At 45.3% G+C, this 20,866-nt stretch overlaps 2 protein-coding genes across 2 annotated transcripts in view; both read right to left on the reverse strand.

Annotated features, from left to right (window-relative positions):
• The window catches only part of LOC309334740 (uncharacterized protein), a 117,760-nt gene that overhangs the window by 48,944 nt on the left and 47,950 nt on the right, over nucleotides 1-20,866 (reverse strand). The gene's annotated exons all lie outside the window — the stretch shown is intronic.
• On the reverse strand, nucleotides 595-20,715 carry LOC309336361 (uncharacterized protein; the record flags this gene model as incomplete). The annotated part of the gene is made up of 4 exons (XM_081851981.1): nucleotides 20,373-20,715; nucleotides 18,125-18,257; nucleotides 5,794-7,039; nucleotides 595-628 (listed from the first exon to the last, which is right to left on the reverse strand). The coding sequence occupies exons 3-4, from the start codon at nucleotides 6,927-6,929 to the stop codon at nucleotides 595-597; spliced, it is 1,170 nt and encodes a 389-aa protein (XP_081708107.1). The 5' UTR covers nucleotides 6,930-7,039; nucleotides 18,125-18,257; nucleotides 20,373-20,715.

Raw genomic sequence — 20,866 nt, forward strand, 5'->3', positions numbered from 1 at the left:
AGGAGGGAGAAAGGTTGTTTTCTGCTGCTCCAGAGAAGCGGACACGGAGCAATGGTTCCAAACTACAAGAAAGAAGATTCCACCTAAACATTAGGAAGAATTTCCTGACAGTAAGAGCTGTTTGACAGTGGAATTTGCTGCCAAGGAGTGTGGTGGAGTCTTCTTCTTTGGAGGTCTTTAAGCAGAGGCTTGACAACCATATGTCAGGAGTGCTCCGATGGTGTTTCCTGCTTGGTAGGGGGTTGGACTCGATGGCCCTTGAGGTCTCTTCCAACTCTATGATTCTATCATTCTATGACTTGCCCTGCGGGGTCCTGGGGCGAGTTCTGAACGCCATAGCGGGGAGTGGAGAGGGGGCTGGGGGGGTCAGGCTGTGCCCCCAGAAGCAGTCTTTTCAGGTATTGGGGAGGGGGGGTCTTCTCCAGCCAGGGATGGAACCAGAGACCTTTTCAGGAAAGAAAGGGAATTATAGGGCTTGTTTGGAGGGAAGCGAAATGACGTTTTCTGGGAAGGGGAAGAATACCTTTTTGCCCCACATTCCTCCCCCCCCCCCGAGTCCCAGAGAGGAAATAAGTTGTTTAATGGAGAGGCAGGTTAGAGAAGGGTCTCCCCCCTCATTTTTGGAGGCCTGGAGAGGAGGAGGAAGAGGGGCCACTTGATTGGGAGGTTTGGGGAGGGAGAGGAAGGCAGAGAAGGGCTCCCCTCCCCGTGGATCAGAAGAGCAGGAGAAGGGCTGGGGGGGACTGCCCCCAATGTTTGCATTGCAAGATCCTTTTTGCAGGGCAGAGATGGAGCCAGCCTTGAGGGTGGGGGGGCCAGAGACGAGTGCCCCCCCAAAGCAGCCCCACTGGGACCCTGAGCAGTCACCTGGCGACAACTATCTTCTCCCCACCAAAAAGGAAAGGCGTGGTCTTAGATGCAGCCTCTCCAACACTGTTTTATTGATTGGGACACATCCAGCAGCAGGCTGGACTCTGTGACTTCTGTTATGGGGAAAATTGGGGTTCAGTTTTGACAGCTCCCCAACTCCATCCAGGTGAAAAGAACATTTCTTGGGGTGCGCTACCTTAAAGCGCTTTCCAACTTTGCTGGAATCTAGTCCTGTGGATGCTGGATTGATCAGAAAACGCGAGACGGCAGGCAAGCAACGAGGAAGCAAATCAGTGGCCAGAAGGCCTGATCATTTATTTGTTGCAACAAAGGTCTCAATCTCTATTTTTTTTTTCTTTTTCCAAATACATTTTTATTAAGGTTATACACATAACAAACATACAACCAAATACAAAAGAAAAAATTGTAACAAAAAAGTCAAGATATACAAGCCAACTTTTTCCTCTCTCTAACTATACAAAGATAGATTAATCTGGCTATTTCACAAAACAGTAAAAGATAAAAAAAAACAAAAAAACAAAACACACACACACACACACACACAAACCACCTCCTGGACTTTCTTCCATCCTTTTGGTAAGTATCAAATATCTGCTTCCATTTACGTATTTGATTTTTAATCTATAGGCCTAAATTCACACGCTGGTAGTATTTGTTCTGACCCCGCCAATCACATTAAACATTTATTCCAATATAGTTCCAGTATTTACTCCAATTTTTCAGAGATTTCTGTTCATCGTGGTCTCTTAATTTACCTGTTAATTTATCAAGCTCAGCATATTTTATCATTTTAATTTGCCAATCATTTATATTGGGGATAGTTTCCACTTTCCAATATTGTGCCAATAAAATTCTCGCTGCTGTGGTGGCATAGAGGAATATCGTTCTATCTTCTTTCTTAATATCTTTACCCGTCATTCCCAGCAAAAAGGCTTCGGGTCTTTTGGGAAAAGTGTATTTAAATATTCTTTTAAGCTCATTGTAAACCGATTCCCAAAAGCCTTTCACCTTTTTGCATGTCCACCATAGATGATATAGGTCACCCTCCACCTCCCCACATTTCCAGCATTTCTTATCTTTTAGTCTATACATTTTGGCCAACTTCACAGCCCTACATCGACCCCTCAGCCCCCACACCGTTGCATAAGCACCACACTATACCCCTAGCCCCATAAATAAAGTGCCTTTCCCTTTCCTTATACGGGCGAAATAAGCCCCTCTTTTCCTTAAGCCTCCCTCTCACTCCATCTTTACTGTGGGTTGACCGTATCAAGCTGTATCCTCCATTCGCTACAATGGCTGCGTTCTACCCAATCAGAACCATGCATTCGCTTTGCAGAGCTAGCTCAGTGAGCTCCTGCACGCCTCATTTAACCTCTTGACAAGCTGCTGACGGCTCCCCACTGGGGGAACAATGGAACCGAAACTTGTGAACCCATAAAAGTGTCAAATCTCGCACCAATGTATCTATTTTATTTCCGACTTCAATTATCAATATAAGAATGGACTGAAACGGACTAAAAACTCCAATCTCCTTGGTTTTGGTGTCGATCGACTCAGTTTCTTCAGGACTCCATGACACCTCCTCTGTCTCCATAATCCCTCGAGCGAGGAGTCACATACTCAGGAAGACCCTAATCCGGTCAAATCACTCTGCCCAACCTTTCCTCCGGGCAATACCAGGTGCCAGACTTTACATACTTGGACTATTGTCCTCTCATCACCAATACTCAGGAAGCGATTATCCGCGCATATCTCCAGCTCTGCATATTCCCCCTCCCTCCTCGGTATGTTAATCTCTGTAACCCAACCTCTCTTTAATGTATTCATGATGTAACTATGATGTATTTTGCACTGTATTCTGGGACATGGAGGGAAGTTTCAAAAACTCATGTCACCCCTTTCTCGCTGTTCAATCTCGCCTTGAACCTGTTGCGCAATAAACTTGGATCTTCTGCAGCTTGCTCCTGTCTCCGGCTGAGCTCATTTTCCTCCGTAGGGACCCACGGACTTAGTCCGATGAGCTGGGTGGCAGAGCAGCCTCGCACCCAGATTTTTCCGTAACAGCTGAGAGATCTGCTGTGGAGCGGCTGGCTGCCTTCAGATGGTGCAGGGGCTCTCAGATGTAGCTTCCGGGCTGCCTCCACCTTCCCCAACCCCAGCAACTATTCCGCCTGGCTGCCTTCACGGGGTTGCAGGGGATCTGAGGCGGGGGGGGGGCTCCTTTAAAATTCTCCCTTGAGGGGAGTGCACAGCCTCAAACCCCTCAACGGAAAGGGTGATGGAGCCTGTCCCTCCCCAGCTCAGCAGCCCCCATCCAGCTCCTCTTCCCGTGCAAGCAGCAACACTGCCTAGCGGAGCAGCCCCATCCCATTCCTACTTGCCGCCCGGCCCGCCTTCCCTCACAAGGAAAACAGAAGTATGGCACTCAAAATGGAAGTTATACTCAGAACAGAACATGTTCGGCTTCCGAAAAAAGTTCCAAAACTGGAACACTTGTTTCTCGGTTTGAAGAGTTCAGGTTCCAAGTTGTTTGAGAACTAAGCTGTTCGAAAACTGAGGTACCACTGTATTTATTTTTCCCAATTACAACTGTATTTATCCCCTCCCCTGGTGGTGATTTTCTTGAGTCAAAATGAGAGTATACCCCTAAACATTTTCTTTTTTGGGGGGGGGGGGAGAACTGAGTTATACCATAACATTACATATCAATGGAAAGATAATTTAATGAAGAATGTAATGCAATAACTTTTATGAAGGATTATTTATTACAACAGTAGTCATAAAGAAATGTGAAACAAACAGAAAAATATTAAATATACAGGTACAATTGCCACGTTATAGTAATAATAATAATTTATTATTTATACCCTGCCCATCTGGCTGGGCCACTCTGGGCGGCTTCCAACAAAATATTAAATTACAATAATGCATCAAACAATAAAAGCTTCCCTAAACAGGGCTGCCTTCAGATGTCTTCTAAAAGTCTGGTGGTAGTTATTCTCTTTGACATCTGATGGGAGGGTGTTCCACAGGGCGGGTGCCATCACCAAGAAGGCCCTCTGCCTGTTTCCCTGTAACTTGGCTTCTCGCAGGGAGACAACCGCCAGAAGGCCCTCGGCACTGGACCTCAGTGTCTGGGCAGAATGATGGGGGTGGAGACGCTCCTTCAGGTATACTGGACCGAGGCCGTTTAGGGCTTTAAAGGTCAGCACCAACGCTTTGAATTGTGCTCGGAAAAGTACTGGGAGCCAATATAGGCCTTTCTAGACCGGTGTTCTGTGGTCTCGGCGGCTGCTCCCAGTCACCAGTCTAGCTGCCGCATTCTGCATTAGGTGTAGTTTCCAGGTCACCTTCAAAGGTAGCAACCACATAGAGCGCATTGCAGTAGTTGGAACTTTATGATGAAAAAGTGGGTTTCGTGTTGCAGTTTGGGTACTCGGTCTGGAAAAGGTTTGCAATCACTGCCCTCGGATCATGTCCAGTTGCAAAGGTGGAGGGAGGCTTTCCACCCTCAGGGCCGAGAGGTGGCTCCTGCCTTGGGGCAGCTGGTGGATTTGGAGGAAGCTGACCCTTAGCAGTCTGGGTTGGGGACCTGCCTGAACCTCCTTCCCCATTATACTCATCCTTACGGTTTCCTTGTGGGGATAGCATTCTACACACACTTGTGTCACCATGGTTCCCGCCCCCCAGCACATTGCTTTGAGATGCTCTGGTACGGCCCCTTCTTCACTGTGCCCCCTTCCCTCCTCATGCAAGACCACCAGTCTCAGCTCCACTTTGAGCAACTCTCCATTCCCAGATACAAGCATTTCCAACTCCCTCCACCAAACACCAACACCAGCTCACTCTCAGTCCACCCTCATTCAGCAGCAACACGACTGATTCACATTAAATATTATATTAGGCTTAATATTGTGAAATGTGACCTTCATTACTTTAAATAAATGTCTAGACCACGTTACAAACAACAGAAGCTCACATACGCTGCATGCAATTAAGACTGATTTCCTGTTACTGATGTGAAAGAAAGTGTCAATTCGGAGAGAAAAAGGTTCTACTCTCTAAAAAGCGTTGCATAATAAACAAAGCAGGATCCACACTCCTTCTAGTTAAACCACTTCACTTCTTTAATTCATGGCCTGTAGGTGTTTCCACTCTTACAGCTCTTACCCCTGGGAGTCTTTTGAAGGTTCGTAAGACTTCCACTATAACTGAACCTCTGTCCACTTCCCTAGGACTTATATGGTTTCTCCCCTGTATGAGTTTGTTGATGTTTTGTAAGAACTCCATTTGCACTGAAGCTCTTTCCACACTCCATACATTTAAATGGTTTCTCCCCAGTGTGACTCCTTTGATGAATTCTAAGGCTTCCGCTAGTAGTGAACCTCTTTCAACACTCCATAAATTCAAATGGTTTCGCCCCTGTGTGATTCTGTTGATGAATTCTAAGGTCTCCACTCTGACTGAAGCTCTTTCCACACTCCATGCATTTAAATGGTTTCTCCCGTGTGACTCCGTTGATGAATTCTAAGGTGTCCACTATGACTGAAGCTCTTTCCACACTCCATGCATTTAAAAGGTTTCTCCCCAGTGTGACTCCGTTGATGAATTCTAAGGTGTCCACTCTGACTGAAGCTCTTTCCACACTCCAAACATTTAAAAGGTTTCTCCCCAGTGTGACTCCGTTGATGAATTCTAAGGTCTCCACTCTGACTGAAGCGCTTTCCACACTCCATGCATTTAAATGGTTTCTCCCCAGTGTGAGTCCGTTGATGAATTCTAAGTTTTCCACTCTCAGTGAAGATCTTTCCACACTCCAAGCATTTAAACGGTTTCTCCCCTGTGTGAATCCGTTGATGAATTCTAAGGTGTCCACTCTGACTGAAGCTCTTTCCACACTCCATGCATTTAAAAAGTTTCTCCCCAGTGTGACTCCGTTGATGAATTCTAAGGTATCCACTCTGACTGAAGCTCTTTCCACACTCCAAACATTTAAAAGGTTTCTCCCCAGTGTGACTCCGTTGATGAATTCTAAGGTTTCCACTCTGACTGAAGCTCTTTCCACACTCCATGCATTTAAATGGTTTCTCCCCTGTGTGAGTCCGTAGATGAATTCCAAGGCTTCTGCTAGTAGTGAAGCTCTTTCCACACTCCATGCATTTAAATGGTTTCTCCCCAGTGTGAGTCCGTTGATGAATTCTAAGTTTTCCACTCTCAGTGAAGCTCTTTCCACACTCCAAGCATTTAAATGGTTTCTCCCCTGTGTGACTCCGTTGATGAATTCTAAAGTTTCCACTCTGACTGAAGCTCTTTCCACACTCCATACATTCAAATGGTTTCTCCCCTGTGTGTGTCCGTTGATGAATTCTAAGTTTTTCACTATCAGTGAAGCTCTTTCCACACTCCATGCATTCAAATGGTTTCTCCCCTGTGTGAGTCCGTTGATGAATTCTAAGGTGTCCACTCTGACTGAAGCGCTTTCCACACTCCATGCAGTTAAAGGGTTTCTCCCCTGTGTGAGTCCGTTGATGAATTCTAAGGTATCCACTCTCAGTGAAGCTCTTTCCACACTCCAAGCATTTAAATGGTTTCTCCCCTGTGTGAATCCGTTGATGAATTCTAAGGTTTCCACTCTGACTGAAGCTCTTTCCACACTCCATACATTCAAATGGTTTCTCCCCTGTGTGTGTCCGTTGATGAATTCTAAGTTTTTCACTATCAGTGAAGCTCTTTCCACACTCCATGCATTCAAATGGTTTCTCCCCTGTGTGACTCCGTTGATGAATTCTAAGGTGTCCACTCTGACTGAAGCTCTTTCCACACTCCATGCATTTAAATGGTTTCTCCCCTGTGTGACTCCGTTGATGAATTCTAAGGTGTCCACTCTGACTGAAGCTGTTTCCACACTCCATGCATTTAAATGGTTTCTCCCCTGTGTGACTCTGTTGATGAATTCTAAGTTTTCCACTGCCAGTGAAGCTCTTTCCACACTCCATACTTTCAAATTGTTTATGTTCTCTCTTTTCACACTCCATTTATTTAAATGGTTTCTTCGTTAGTTCCATTGGACATGGCCCACCAGAATTCTGACTGCCTTCTCCATTGTCTTCTTTTGATGGGGTGGGGAGAAAATCCTATTTGTTTTCTAGGAAGAGAACAAAGTACTATTACAATTAGCACCTCCTCTTATTTCAACGTCTTTTACAATCTCTCCTGTCCTCCATATGTTCCAAATTTTTAGGAAAGGCAAATCAAATAATGTAAAATAATGGTCATGCATCATCAGGCTTTTATAACCCTTAATTATTGGTAATGAAGCAGTATTATATTAGAATACGGTTTAACTGTGGGCTTTACGTTTGATAAAAAGTGGTTTCTCACAGGAAAGGGAGCTGCTCTATGTTCCATGAACCTGGCCAATATTCATCAGGGTCCTAAGTTCATCATGATGTTCTTCATCCGCTGCACTATAATCCTCCACCCCTTGGGCCGCATTTTGTCCCCTTCGACCTCTAGATCTTTATTCATCACCTACACAGTCCCTTTGGCATCAGGAGGTCCATACTGACCATTTTGGGAGACCCATATATAAGTTTAGTGACAGGGCTTGGTGCTTGTGGTCGGTTGAAGGAGTGCTCAGTTGGAGAATGTTCTTGGGGTTGGACCTCCATCTCTCAGCCTTGCATTATAGAATGGAGAGAGCTGGAGATGCAGAAGGAAAGCAGCTGGAGCCTGACCGCTGGGAAGGCCAGATTGAGACACCCACCCCAATTAGGATTTCTAATTATATGCCACCGGGTCTCGCACTATCTCCTGACACTGGCTTATCTTAGCGGAGATTCCCTATCCAGGCCTCTCTCGCTGTTCTTCCTCCTTTGCCCTGGGTGGCCTAGGGCTTCTGGATATTCTAGCTCTGCTCCAACTGGGAATTATTTACTAAATTGTTATACCTCTCTTCATCTGAATATCACAAGATAAAAATCTGTGTGACACTGAAAAAGGTGAGTATTAAAGGTGAATAACAATGAAACCCGTGGTGTGGCCTCCTGAATGTAATATAACAACAACAACAACAACAACAATGTATTTCTCAGCCATGATTGTGACTCAGAATCTTAGCCACACTTTTTTCTAGATTATCAACTGGATCTCTTTGTAATAGGAGCCAGACATCCCTGGGATTTCATCCAGATATTCCTTTAGTGTGGGCAGCAGCAGCAGCAGCGGAGGAAGGAAGGAATTAACATTGGGGGCAAACCATTTCCTTCAGAAGGTCTTCCCCAGCGGCCAGCAGGGTTGATAAACTGCTCAGTGGGGACACCTTGGCTTTATACTGTTAGGGTCTGGATACCAATCACAATCCCTTGGAAATGTCTCAAGAACCCTTAAGATCCAATTTCACCAACTCCCAAGTAACACTGAGCCCTAGAGGAACCTTCTATGCTGAGGTAAGGCACCTCTGGCCCTCCAGATGTGGTTGGACTCAAAGTACCACCTGCCCAAGCAAGGATGGCCCATGGCCAGGGAGGATGGGAGTCTTATCTGGGGGGACACACTTTCCCCTTCTTCCCCGTCCTCTGAAAATGCAGACACACCAACAATATTTCAATATCAATAAATGATATTCATGTCGCGACATCACCCAAATGTGCCTATACATGTATGAGTAGAACAGTTGCGACTGCGCTGGCTGCCAGTTAGCCGTTGGCGTTTGAAGAGAGTAGGTGTGTTTTTAGCACGACCAACTAAAAATTGTGTGAAATGTAAAAGTGTTCCAACACTTTTCACGTCATTTAGTTAAGATTTAAAAATACCAAAGGTAAGTTATTCTACTCAGTAATCAGGATTACAGGTGATTTTCAAATAAGTTCAGTGCCTTTATTAACAATTGTTAGATTTTTGAAAATGTCCGTCGGGGCACTTTGATACACTAAGGGTTAGCGCCTCCAGTAATGGCTGAATTCCTCTGATCGGGAGGAACTTGCTTTGTGGAAATTAGGGTCTGGCCGCCACGGCGAAGGCAGAGACCCACTAAAAATCACAGGCAGGAGAAGCCTGTGAACGTGGGATTCGGCTGGCACCTTTTGCGCTTCCTCTACTCGCGGGGAAACCCGGTTTCGGGGATCTGGAGTGACATGGGGTGAGTGGCGCGGTGCTTCGAATTGACTGCTTCTTTCACGGAGTGAAGCCGCATTGCTGTTGCCGGAGAGCGCTGACTTTTTCCTGTGGACAATTTGATTCTAAAACAACTACCCGTGAGTAGAACGAAAAATTGGATCTTTAAACGTCTTAATTTGGCACCGAAACGGGGAGGTTTCAAACAGGAAGTCCGCCTCCCCTTTTTGCAAATAGACTGAAGCAAAGAGGCTGCAAGCTAAAGTCTTGGAAAGCCTTCCGTAAAGGATTAAACTTCCATCGGTTAAAATCACTAAACCCCCCTTGGAAGCAGGAGAAGAGGGGGGAAATTTTGGACCGTGTAAGCCTGCAGGAGAGAGTGAAGAAAGTCAAATTGCCACCGCTCTGAACCTGGAAACGGGCTGCTAGTAAGACCAACGTTTTGGAATTGCCCATTGAATGTGAATAGATCGTTCGTTGACAGCTAGTTAAATAAGAGAAATACATTGTTTCCATTGTCTCCCTCTGCGTTTAAAAAGGAGTAAAAGTAACTGAAAATTGAAACTAACTTTATTGTTTGAACTGTGCTTAAAAGGATTGATAAATAGAAATTGTTTCCCTCTAGAGGAAGCTTTTGAAATTGTTACATGAATTGACCTGGGGGGAACTCCAGCTGCAAGATAAAAAACTGTGAGAATCTGGGACTGACCTTGGATTGTTAAGAATGTTGACAGAAGAAGCCTTAGTGGTTGCATTATGTAAGATAAATGACTCACTGGAACAGCTCCATAAGAACACGGATGTGATGACTATAAAAATTGGTAACTTGGGACAAAAAGTGACTAATTTTGGACAAAAAGCGAACATTAATACAGAAACTATTCAGGAATCGATACAGGGATCTACTTTGACATGGCAAATTGTAGAGAAGGCGGGGAGAAAGTTGTCGTTGTTGAACCTAAAATAGCACAAGTGGACAGAGAGAGAGCCCCAGCCTCACAGATGTAATTTGATGACTATAAGTTGATGCCTTTTATGATTGAATTTAGGGAAAGTCAGATTTTGAGGATTGGAGCCCCGCTTGGACTGGAGAAGGAAAGTTGGATAGATCCCTTCATGCAGGGATTTATTGACCTCTGGGACCTGGACTTGGGTCAGGAGGAGATTGGAGTTGTGGGGACCTCCAGATTTAGAGGAACTTTGAAATACGTCCTGAAATATCTTTGGGATCTTAGTTTTAACTATGGAGATTTGGCTGAGCTGTCGAGAAGGAATAAAAACATCGCTAGGTGGGAATTTCCCCGAGATCTACTCTTCAGCATCAAAGGAAGGAAAATACGAACAAGATCAGCAGAAGACAAAGCAAAGTGCATGTATAAATATGAAGAAGACTTCCAAGTCCCTTCTGCAAGAGTTAAGAGCCTCGGAGTATAGTCCAGGTTGATGGACTATATGGAATTGACGGAGATGACTGGCAGAGTCCGAGACCAGGGAGAGGAGACGGTGGGAGAAGATTGGAAAAAGTTTAAAGTTTATCTATGGAAATACAGTGGTGCCCCGCAAGACGAATGCCTCGCAAGACGGAAAACTCGCTAGACAAAAGAGTCTTCTGTTCTGGAGGTGCTTCGCAAAACGAATTTCCTATGGGCTTGCTTCGCAAGACGAAAATGTCTTGCGAGTTCCTGCGGGGTTTTTCCCCCCTTCCCCCCCTTTTTCTAAGCCGCTAAGCCGCTTATCCACTAAGCCGCTAATAGCGCTAATCCGTTAAGCCGTCAATGGGCTTGCTTCGCAAGACGAAAAAACCGCAAGACGAAGAGACTTGCGGAACTGATTCTTTTCGTCTTGCGAGGCACCACTGTAATGTAAAATTAATGAGTGTTAGAAAAATGTTGGAATGAAATTATATGGCTTTAGTAGAAATGTTATAAGGAATTAAGCATAAATAAGTATTTTAGTATTAATGGAAAATAAGGTTAAAATATGTTGACATAACTATATGACAGAAAATAGAGAAAGATGGAAAGGACTTGCTGAAATAATTTATAGAAATGGGAGGTGAGAGGAGGTCGATGAAACAAGGGAATGAAAGAGAGGGTATTGAGATGGTATGATGTGTGTTCTTTTTGAATTGTTTTTGTTGTTGTTTTGTTTAATGTGTTAATGTCGTGTTGTGTATTGTTTATATATTGTATTGTATTGTATTGTATTGTATTTTCTTTCTTTTGTTTTTTCTTTTCTTTTCTCTTTTTTTGTAAGGTTTAAAAGTAATAAATATTATTTTTTTTAAAAAAGATTTAAAAATACCAAAGGTAAGTTATTCCACTCAGTAATCAGGATTACAGGTGATTTTCAAATAAGTTCAGAGGCTTTATTAACAATTGTTAGATTTTTGAAAATGTCCGTTGGGGCACTTTGATACACTAAGACATGGGACGCATTGATATGTATAAAAGTGCCCCGCTTAGTGTACAATAATCTCTAAACTCATTAAATTTGAAAAGAACAAACCTGTTGTTTACTACGTGGCCAAAGTCATTTCTAAATATAATATGATTTCAAGAATGTTGTTTTGCGGTTGCCAAAACCAAATTTCCCAAAGGGCACATCTTGAACATCATCTCTTTATACTTTTTCTATTGACTTATGTGGATATAATGTGTATCAGAAGCTATGTGTTAAGTACCGTATTTTTCGCCCCATAGGACTGTCACAGCTCAAATGGCCGCTGTTTCTTTAATGCGAATAAAGCTGGGTCAGCATGACTCAGCGGTCTGCACCAAGTTGTATATATAAGTGAGAAATGTTAGTTTGTTGCTGAGGCTGGTGTTTGGGTTGGTTGGTTGGTGCTGGAGTGTATAGTTATTCAGTCGTGTTTTGCACAAAGACTTTTAAGAATAAAACTCTGCAAGGATATTCTCGTGGACTCTTTTTGTGCCGACAAGGAGACTGAGGAGACAAAGGGAGGTCAGAACCCTTTCCTTCTTTTTTTGCTTTTTACAAACACTGACAGGTTATGGGCCCAGTGTTTCTGAGCATCTGCAGACTCCAAAACGACTGACAGCATCTCAGCAGGGAGCTGGTGAGTCCTGGTGGTGTACGAAGCCAGTGACTGTGCGTTGGAGCAGTTGGTGACAAGCTGTAACTGTCTGCAGTGACGCTGGAGTGGCTAGGATCTGAGGATCAGCAAAGCACTCAGTGTCGGCTACTGGAACAGTTTGAACTGCTAGAGGACCACAGTAGGCGACTCACAGAGCGGCTACACCAGTTGCAGAGCCAGGCGGGACCTGAGGGTCAACAGAGGCAGCAGCTAGAAGCCGGTGAGTGCCAGCCAGGACCAGCCAGTTGGACTCTAAAGAGAGAGTCAGGAGAGATTGCTGGAGGCCCCACAGAAGGGGCTCAGCAAGCACCAGCAGAGATGGCAGATTTCCAGCCTTCCCAAGTTGTAAATATTGGGGGAGGCATCCCTTTTGAACTTCTCTCAGAAAACAACTGGCTGAGTTGGTCAATTAAAATGCAGCAGTTGTTAAGGAGAGATGGACTATGGGACTGTGTTGAAACTGAGGTTTTGAGACGGTACTCTGCTGAGAAAATAGCGTTTGAGTGCTGGAATTTATTAAGGGCAATGCATGTCAGAGAAACTGCCAGAACTATCATTTCTCTGACCAGAAGGCTGTTCAGGACTGTTATGAAGGAAGGTGAGAGTTTGGCAACTCATCTTCAAACGCTGAAATCTCTGTTTCTTCAACTACAGCAGAGAGGTAAGCGTTATGATGAGACTGACCAAACCTACATTATCCTTTTAAGTTTGCCTGAAAGCTGGTTGCCCGTGATTAACAGCATGGAGAGTATGCGTCCCCAAGATCTGACCCTTGAGTATGTGGTTGGCAGATTGACCGAAGAAGCAGAAAGAAGGTCAGATAAACAGGCTGAACTCCAAGAGCGGAGGAGTTACAGTCAAGGGGGCCAGCAGCAGAATCTGCCAATGGAGCAACGCCAAGGTTTGGACTTGGCCATGGGGGTGAGGAGGTGCTATAGATGCAACCAACCCGGGCATCTCCAACGTCAATGCAGGGCAAGACTTCCAGGAGACGACATGGAGCAGAGACAGCAATCGACGCAGAAACATAAGCAGAAGGAGTTCTCTTCAGGGAAGAAGAACACACATTCTGCTCAGTTTGTTTCTGCATTTTCTCGAGAGGAGAAGAAGATACCTCGAGGAACATGGTTGCTGGACTATGGGAGCAGCAGGATTATCTGCAACCGTCAGGAGGACTTTAAGACCCTGGGGAAGCCAGCTGATGGAAAAGACTCAATCTATCTTGCTGATGGTCGTAGAAGCAAGACTGATGGCCAGGGAACATGTTTCCTGCAGTGCTTGAACACTACTCTACCAGAGACTCTGTTTGTCAGCAGTTTGGACTATTGTTTGCTGTCTGTAAGCTGTTTGATTAATGCAGGATATAGTGTTAAGTTCACGCAGGATGGTTGTCTGATAAAGAATCGAACTCAGGTATGTGACCATGCAAAGATGGAGAATGGGTTATATGTAATGCAGGACAAGCCTGTTAAAGCAGCTCAGGTGGTTCAGGAAAATTTACCAGTTCATAAGGGGTGTGTACATGAACTGCACGGAAAACTGGGTCACACCAATTTCCGTGTGCTTTCAGAAGGTGTGCAAGAACCTAAAAGTAAATAGCTGCAATTGTTTCCTAGATTGCAATGTATGTAAAATGTAAAATGGCCAAATCTAAGAGGAAGCCTGTGGCTTCTAAAAGTGGCAGGGGGTTGGACACGATGGCCCTTGTGGTCTCTTCCAACTCTATTATTCTATGATTCTATGATCTAAAGAGGTTTTAGAACTTGTCCATTGTGACGTGATAGGCCCTTTTCCACAAAAGACTGAAGGGGGCGCCAGATATGCTTTTCTGGTAATAGATGATAAATCACGTTTCAGTTGGTTGTTTTTGTTAAAGCAGAAATCTGAGTGTTTCCCTCATTCAGAGAATGGGTTGCCCAAGCTGAAAAGCTCTTCGCTCGCCCTGTTGTGCAGTTGCAAACAGATAGGGGCGAAGAATTTTTGAACAAACAATTTGGGGCATGGCTGCGACATAGGGGATCATTCATCGCTTGACTAACTCTTATAGCCCTGCTGAAAATGGTCTGTGTGAAAGGCGTGGGGCTGTGATACAGTCAGTAAAGGACTGCCTGCTAGTGGATGCAGGATTGGGTCACAACCATAGGCTGTGGGGCGAGGCTCTCCTGACAGCAAACTTTTTGATTAATAGAACCTGGTCTAGCTCTATAAAAGATATTCCTTATCGTGTGTTGTTTGGGAAAGAACCAGAGTGCTCCATAACTGGGGTGCTTGGGCATATGTAAATATTCCCAAAGCTCAGCGCCACAAAGGGGGTGCAAGAGCGTGCAAACTGTGCTTTGTGGGATATCAGTCCTATGGCAAAGGGTGGCGTTTCAATTTACGCCCAGGACGTGTGGTTCTGTCACGAAGTGCAGACTTCGCTGACCGGGACAGATGGACTGCGATCCATGCCAACCCAGATTGCCTACTGCCCCTGCAAGTAAGAGAAGAGGCTTCTTCTCAGCCATTGGCAACACAGGAGCAGGATGAGGAGGAGGCACAGATTTCCCCAAAAGATTTGGCAATAGATAATACTTCTTCTCTAGAAGAAGAGGAAGAAAAGCCAGAGATAAGGGGGGAAGAAGAAGTAGTTGTGCCTAGGCGCTCCCAGCGTTCAAACAAGGGCGTACCTCCTCAGCGTTTGACCCTAGGAGGAGTGAGAGTATGCAATGTGAGTTGTGTGGAACCACAAAGTTATAATGAAGTCTTAGACTTACGCCCTGGGGAACGCGCTTTGTGGGAACAAGCTATGAAAGAAGAAATGGACTCTTTTAAAGGTAACAAAGTGTTTGAGGTCATAATGCCGCCCCCTGGTGGCAGAGTGGTGTCATGCAAGTGGGTTTACAAAAGGAAAACCCTTGCATCTGGGGAACCACGTTTTCGAGCCAGATTAGTAGCCAGAGGGTTCACTCAGATTAAAGGGGAGAGTTATGATAAAGTGTTTTCTCCCACTGTAAAGAGTGAAACTTTTCGTTTAATGCTTTCCATTGCTGCTGTAAGACAACTAGCAGTGCACCATTTTGATGTTGGTGCTGCATATCTGCATGCAAATTTAGACCATGAAGTGTTCATGAGACAACCCCCTCCTGGGTTTGAAGAGGAGAATGGTGCAGTCTGGCGTTTGAAAAAAGCTGTTTATGGCCTCAAAGTGGAAGGTGTTGGAACCAGTGTTTAAATGAAGCCCTTGTAAAAACTAGTTTTAAAAGGAGTGTGGCTGATCCATGCCTGTACACCAAGGGGACAGGCAACAAATATCTAATGCTCTTAGTCTTTGTTGATGATTTGCTTGTAGCAGGGAGTTCCACAGATGAGATCCAGAAGCTCACAAGTCAACTGGAAAAGAGGTTTAAGCTTAAAGCCTTAGGGCCTGTAAGCAATTACTTGGGAGTAGAAGTAAGGCAGGAAGCTGATGGAAGCTTCCTATTGAACCAGAAAGAGAAAATTCTTCATTTGATAGAGCAGTTTGGCATGGAAAACTTCAAGCCAGTTCAAACTCCCATGACACCAGATTTTCCAAAGACAGTGTGTGATGATGAATTGGATCAGCCTGAGTTGTATCACTCAAAAATAGGATCACTGTTGTATTTAAGCCCGTGGTCAAGGCCAGACATTGCATGTGCTGCAAATGTTCTGAGTCAACGTGTATCTAAACCCAGTACTGCTGATTGGTGTGCTTTGAAAAGGCTTATCAGATATCTAAAAGGGACATTAAATGTATGTTTGAAGATATCTAGTACACAAGACGAAAAACTAGAAGTATTTGTTGATGCGGACTGGGGAAGCTGTGTAGCTACCAGAAAATCTACAAGTGGAATGGTTATGATGTTTGCCAATTCCCTAATTGGATGGAGGTCAAAGAAACAAGGATTTGTTGCGACCTCATCCTGTGAGGCAGAATATGGGAGCCTGTCGCTAGCATGCAATGAAATCATGTGCTTTGTACAGATACTAAAAGATCTAGATTGTAAAGTAGATTTGCCAATCGTGTATTGCTTTAGCGGGCTCAGAAATAATGAAATCTGCATCAAAACATATTGCTATCCGTCATGCGAATGTGAGAGATTGTGTACAGAATGGGGTGATCAAACTGGAGAATTGTCAATCACAAGATAATATTGCTGATATGTTTACCAAGCCTTTGCCAGCAACATGCCATAATGAATTGATGACAAAACTGGGTTTATGTATATAATGTATGTATGCATTGTTTCTGTTGGGGTTTTTCGCATTTAAGAAACAGAAGGGGTGTCACGGCTAAAATGGCCGCTGTTTCTTTAATGCGAATAAAGCTGGGTCAGCATGACTCAGCGGTCTGCACCAAGTTGTATATATAAGTGAGAAATGTTAGTTTGTTGCTGAGGCTGGTGTTTGGGTTGGTTGGTTGGTTAGTGCTGGAGTGTATAGTTATCCAGTCGTGTTTTGCACAAAGACTTTTAAGAATAAAACTCTGCAAGGATATTCTCGTGGACTCTTTTTGAGCCGACAAGGAGACTGAGGAGACAAAGGGAGGTCAGAACCCTTTCCTTCTTTTTTTTTGCTTTTTACAAACACTGACAAGGACACACTTTTTCTCCTCCAAAAATGAAGGGGAAATGTGTGTGTGCGTCCTATGGGGCGAATGCAGGCTTTCGCTGAAGCCTGGAGAGCGAGAAGGGTCGCTCTCGCTCTCCAGGCTTCACGCAGATCTCCACAAGCCGTAGGAGCCCACGCTGGGTTCCCACGGCTTGCGGAGAGTTGCCTGTATGCTGAAGCCTGGGCATATCCCCGCTATAACACACAAGTTCTAATTAAATCCTAGTATTTACTATACCTAAACATTGAGCACCACAGACTAATAATAGTAATAATAATAATAATTGATTATTTATACCCTGCCCATCTGGCTGAGTTTCCCCAGCCACTCTGGGCGGCTCCCAATCGAGTGTTAAAAACAGTAAAGCATTAAATATTAAGAACTTCCCTAAACAGGGCTGCCTTCAGGTGTCTTTTAAAAATAAGATAGCTGCTTATTTCCTTGACATCTGATGGGAGGGCGTTCCACAGGGCAAGCGCCACTACCCAGAAGGCCCTCTGTCTGGTCCCCTGTAACCTCACTTCTCACAGGGAGGGAACCGCCAGAAGGCCCTTGGAGCTGGACCTCAGTGTCCGGGCAGAACAATTGGGGTGGAGACGCTCCTTCAGGTATACAGAACTGAGGCCGTTTAGGGCTTGAAAGGTCAGCACCAACACTTTGAAGTGTGCCCGGAAATGTACTCAAATATTCCTCTGCAGTAAAGGAGGCAAATGGAAGCCTTCCCATTGTCTTTGTGCTTACAAATACTGTCTTAAGGAGGGATGAACAGGGTGGGCCTGTGACCTGGATTCAGGAACTAAAGTATTTGCCATCACAAAAGAATGGCCAGGCTGCCCAGGTAATGAAGTTAGTGACCATTAACAGGTATCCTTGGGGACAGGTTTTCTGCTGTAGACCGCCTCCTGTGATGTATTCCTGCTGTAGACAGTCTCCTTCTGTATATTTGGGGGGGGTGGTCTTGGGTGGGCAATTTCAAAAGACTATATAAGGCCTTGCACACCTCCCTCCTGATTGCGGTGAGGAGGGGGGACACTGTTGCAACAAAGATCCGGCTTACTAGCCGCTTTGCTTCTCCATATACTCTGGTTGGCCTCTGTTATTTTCTCCTACCAATATGGAACCCACCTAAGGACTATATGGGCTCTTGGATACCCCATAAGGGGAAAGGAGCAGGTTTTTTCTTAGAACAAAGGTCGTAAGAATATGTTTGGTTGGCACGCTTATTTATAGCAGGATAAAACTAAAACACACAGGAGCTCTATGAATCAGGTTATTCAGAAAATCCTTTTTACAGTATGGGATAAATATAATAATCTGCTGGAAAGAAAAACACCTCTTTGGCTTCCACCCACAAAAGCAACAGCTTTTTAAAAAATGCAATACGGAAGAAGCAAAGGGCAACTTACAGAGATCTTTTGGACTTTTCGGAAGAAGAAATAAAACTGAATAAACAGGATGAGGTGGGAGGTGTGGTGGCGGATTGGTTTCAATACCATCAAATCATCTTGTTTGGACAAGATAAAGGGAGAGGTTTTTGGACTGAAAGTTCACAGTTTGAAAGAGATATTATTGAAAAGAGAAAGTGTTTCTCAAATTTCAGGTAGAAGACTGTCCAATCTGAAGAAGTGTGCATGCACACGAAAGCTTATCCCCAGAACAAACTGTTCAATGAACAGATGGTTTGCAGTGGAAGAGATCTGCACAAGTAGCTAAGTGTGAAGCAGTAAAAATGAAAGTGCAACCTTGTGAGCAGAATACTCCACACATCTTGGGGTCTTTGTGTAATAATTGTGCAAGTCAGACTTGAGGCAAGTGCTGAAGGCTCTTCAGGGCTGGCAACCTCTTCCCAATCCCACTGGGTTCCAACAACTGCACTAACACTTAACCGTACAGAATAGGCACCTGGATGCAGAAGCCAATCCAAAGGGGTGGCTGGTAGTGGAGGTGGTGAAATGCTTAAGTTCTGAGTTTTTCATGTGCGCTGAAACTCAGCCTGCTTGGTTGTTGTTTTTTATTTTAAAAAATATTTTTACCAACATGCTATAATATTATTGTTTTAGTTAAATAAATTGTTTAAGTTGTTATTAAGGAAATGTTGTCCAAATATAGACAGTAAACTTATTAAACCTCAGAATGATTTCATAATTATCTGTCTATGTACTTCTAATAGTGTAACCAAATCAGAAATTTTTGATTTAAATAGAATCATACTGACTAGTGATTTACCGTAAATTGTGATTGAAATCAATTTGACTTATATCAAATCCACCCTGATTGCAATCTACCACAATGTCTGAAATAAGGATGGAACTATACAGAGGCGAACAGGACAATGTCCTGGCAGCTGCTACTACTTAGGGGTCTGAAACGGATAAATGAAAATATTATCAATCATCACACACTCAGTTTCATCAGCAGGCAAGCCAAGTTTCATCCTAGCAGGACTTTTGGGTTTGCACTAGGCTATAATTGGTAGTATTCAGGACAATCCAAAGTATGGAGATGAGTCCTAGTGAATAGAGATAACCTGGTAGTGTCATCAGGGAAGGGGGGGAGAAGGGGGGTCAGGGGTGCTGGAAGGGGAGGGGTCTCTGTCGAGGCTCCTCCCCTTCCTTTAACCCTTCCATGGACTCCCTCTCTCCGTTTCCCCACCCAAAAGGGACCCAGCCAGGCGCCCCACGACCCCAGGGATTCCTGGGGACAAACTGGTAAAATCAGCAGTGGTACACTGGGTCAGAAATATAGGTCATGATTAGAGCTGGGCGATATATTGGTATATTGCCCAAGTCTGGCTTGAAGTTTACATCGTGATAACTGTTTCCTAATACTGAGCTGGCAATATATTACGAATCACAGTGTGTGCAAGGGCTAGGCAACACCTGCTTTTCAACATTGCGGTAACTTACCAGCTAAACGCTGTAATGTTAGTAGCAGCTAAACCTCACAATATCACCTGCTAAACGTTGCCATGTTATCAGCAGCTAAACATTTAAATCGGCCACAAGGTCTGAAATAGGGGTGGAACTGTACAGAGGAGAGCAGCACAATGTCCTTGCAATTGCTACTACTTAGGGGTCCAAAATGGATAAATGACAATATTCTCAATCATCATCTCAGTGGGACTTTTGGGTTTGGGCTTGGCTAGCAAATGGTGGAATTCAGGACAATCCTGTATGGCAATGATGATCTGGGACTGCCAGCAGGGAGACTGGGGAATAAGATGTGATGGAAGGGGAGGGGTCTCTGTCGAGGCTCCTCCCCTTCCTTTAACCCTTCCCTGGACTCCCTCTCTCCCTTTCCCCAGCCAGGCGCCCCACGACCCCAGGGATTCCTGCCGGGGGAAGCCGGGAGAATGGGGGGCCTCAGCCCCACCCCCAGCCCTGCTTGGGGCGTCCAGGGGGGGCAGGGCAGCTGAGCATCTCTCGGCCCCCCAGGAAAGAGAAAGGGGAGTCTGGCGGTGCTGCTGCTGCTGCCCAGGAGATCTTGCCAGGTGTAGATCCCTGCAGGTGTTGGGTCCCCCCTTCCCCCCTGGGTCGGGGCCTGGATCGGGGCCCCTGTCGACGGGCCCCAGGGAGGGCGCTTTCCTTACGGGGGGGGTCTCCCCTTATCCCCCCTCCCCCTCTATTTGCCCCCCTCCTCTCCCTCCCTCTTTACCTCTTGGTCCTCCGCCTCCCTGGCTCCAGATTAGTCCGCTTTTCTTGTCTGCAATAGAAAGGGCGGTGGCGACGGGGGGGGGGGCTCTTCAGCGACGCCCCTCCTCCTCTTCCGGTCTGGGAACTTCCGGCGCCTTTCGCGGCGACACTTCCGGCTCCTTTTGAGACGCGCGCATCCCTAGAGCTACGAAATTAGAGCAGCCCCTCCCTGTGTCCGGAGGGGAAGGAGACGGGACGGCGCTGCCTCTGGCCTCCTGCTCAGGGGGCTCCATGGGGACCCGGCCCCCGCCCCCCAACTGCCTCTCCTCCTCACGGGGAGTCTCACTGGGGTCTCCTTCTGGGCCTCCTTCTGCAGGCCAAGCACTCAACCTGGGTCCTTCTGCATGCAGAGCAACTGCTGCATTGCTGAGCTAAGCCCCCTAACAGCCAAGCCCCGCTTCAAACACCAGCCCTCCTCCCCCCCCCATTAAAAGACTTCAGGTAGTTGTTTTTCTC

This window comes from Podarcis erhardii (assembly GCF_964252035.2).
Source record: "Podarcis erhardii genome assembly, chromosome: 2".
NCBI classification, from domain to species: Eukaryota; Metazoa; Chordata; class Lepidosauria; order Squamata; family Lacertidae; genus Podarcis; species Podarcis erhardii.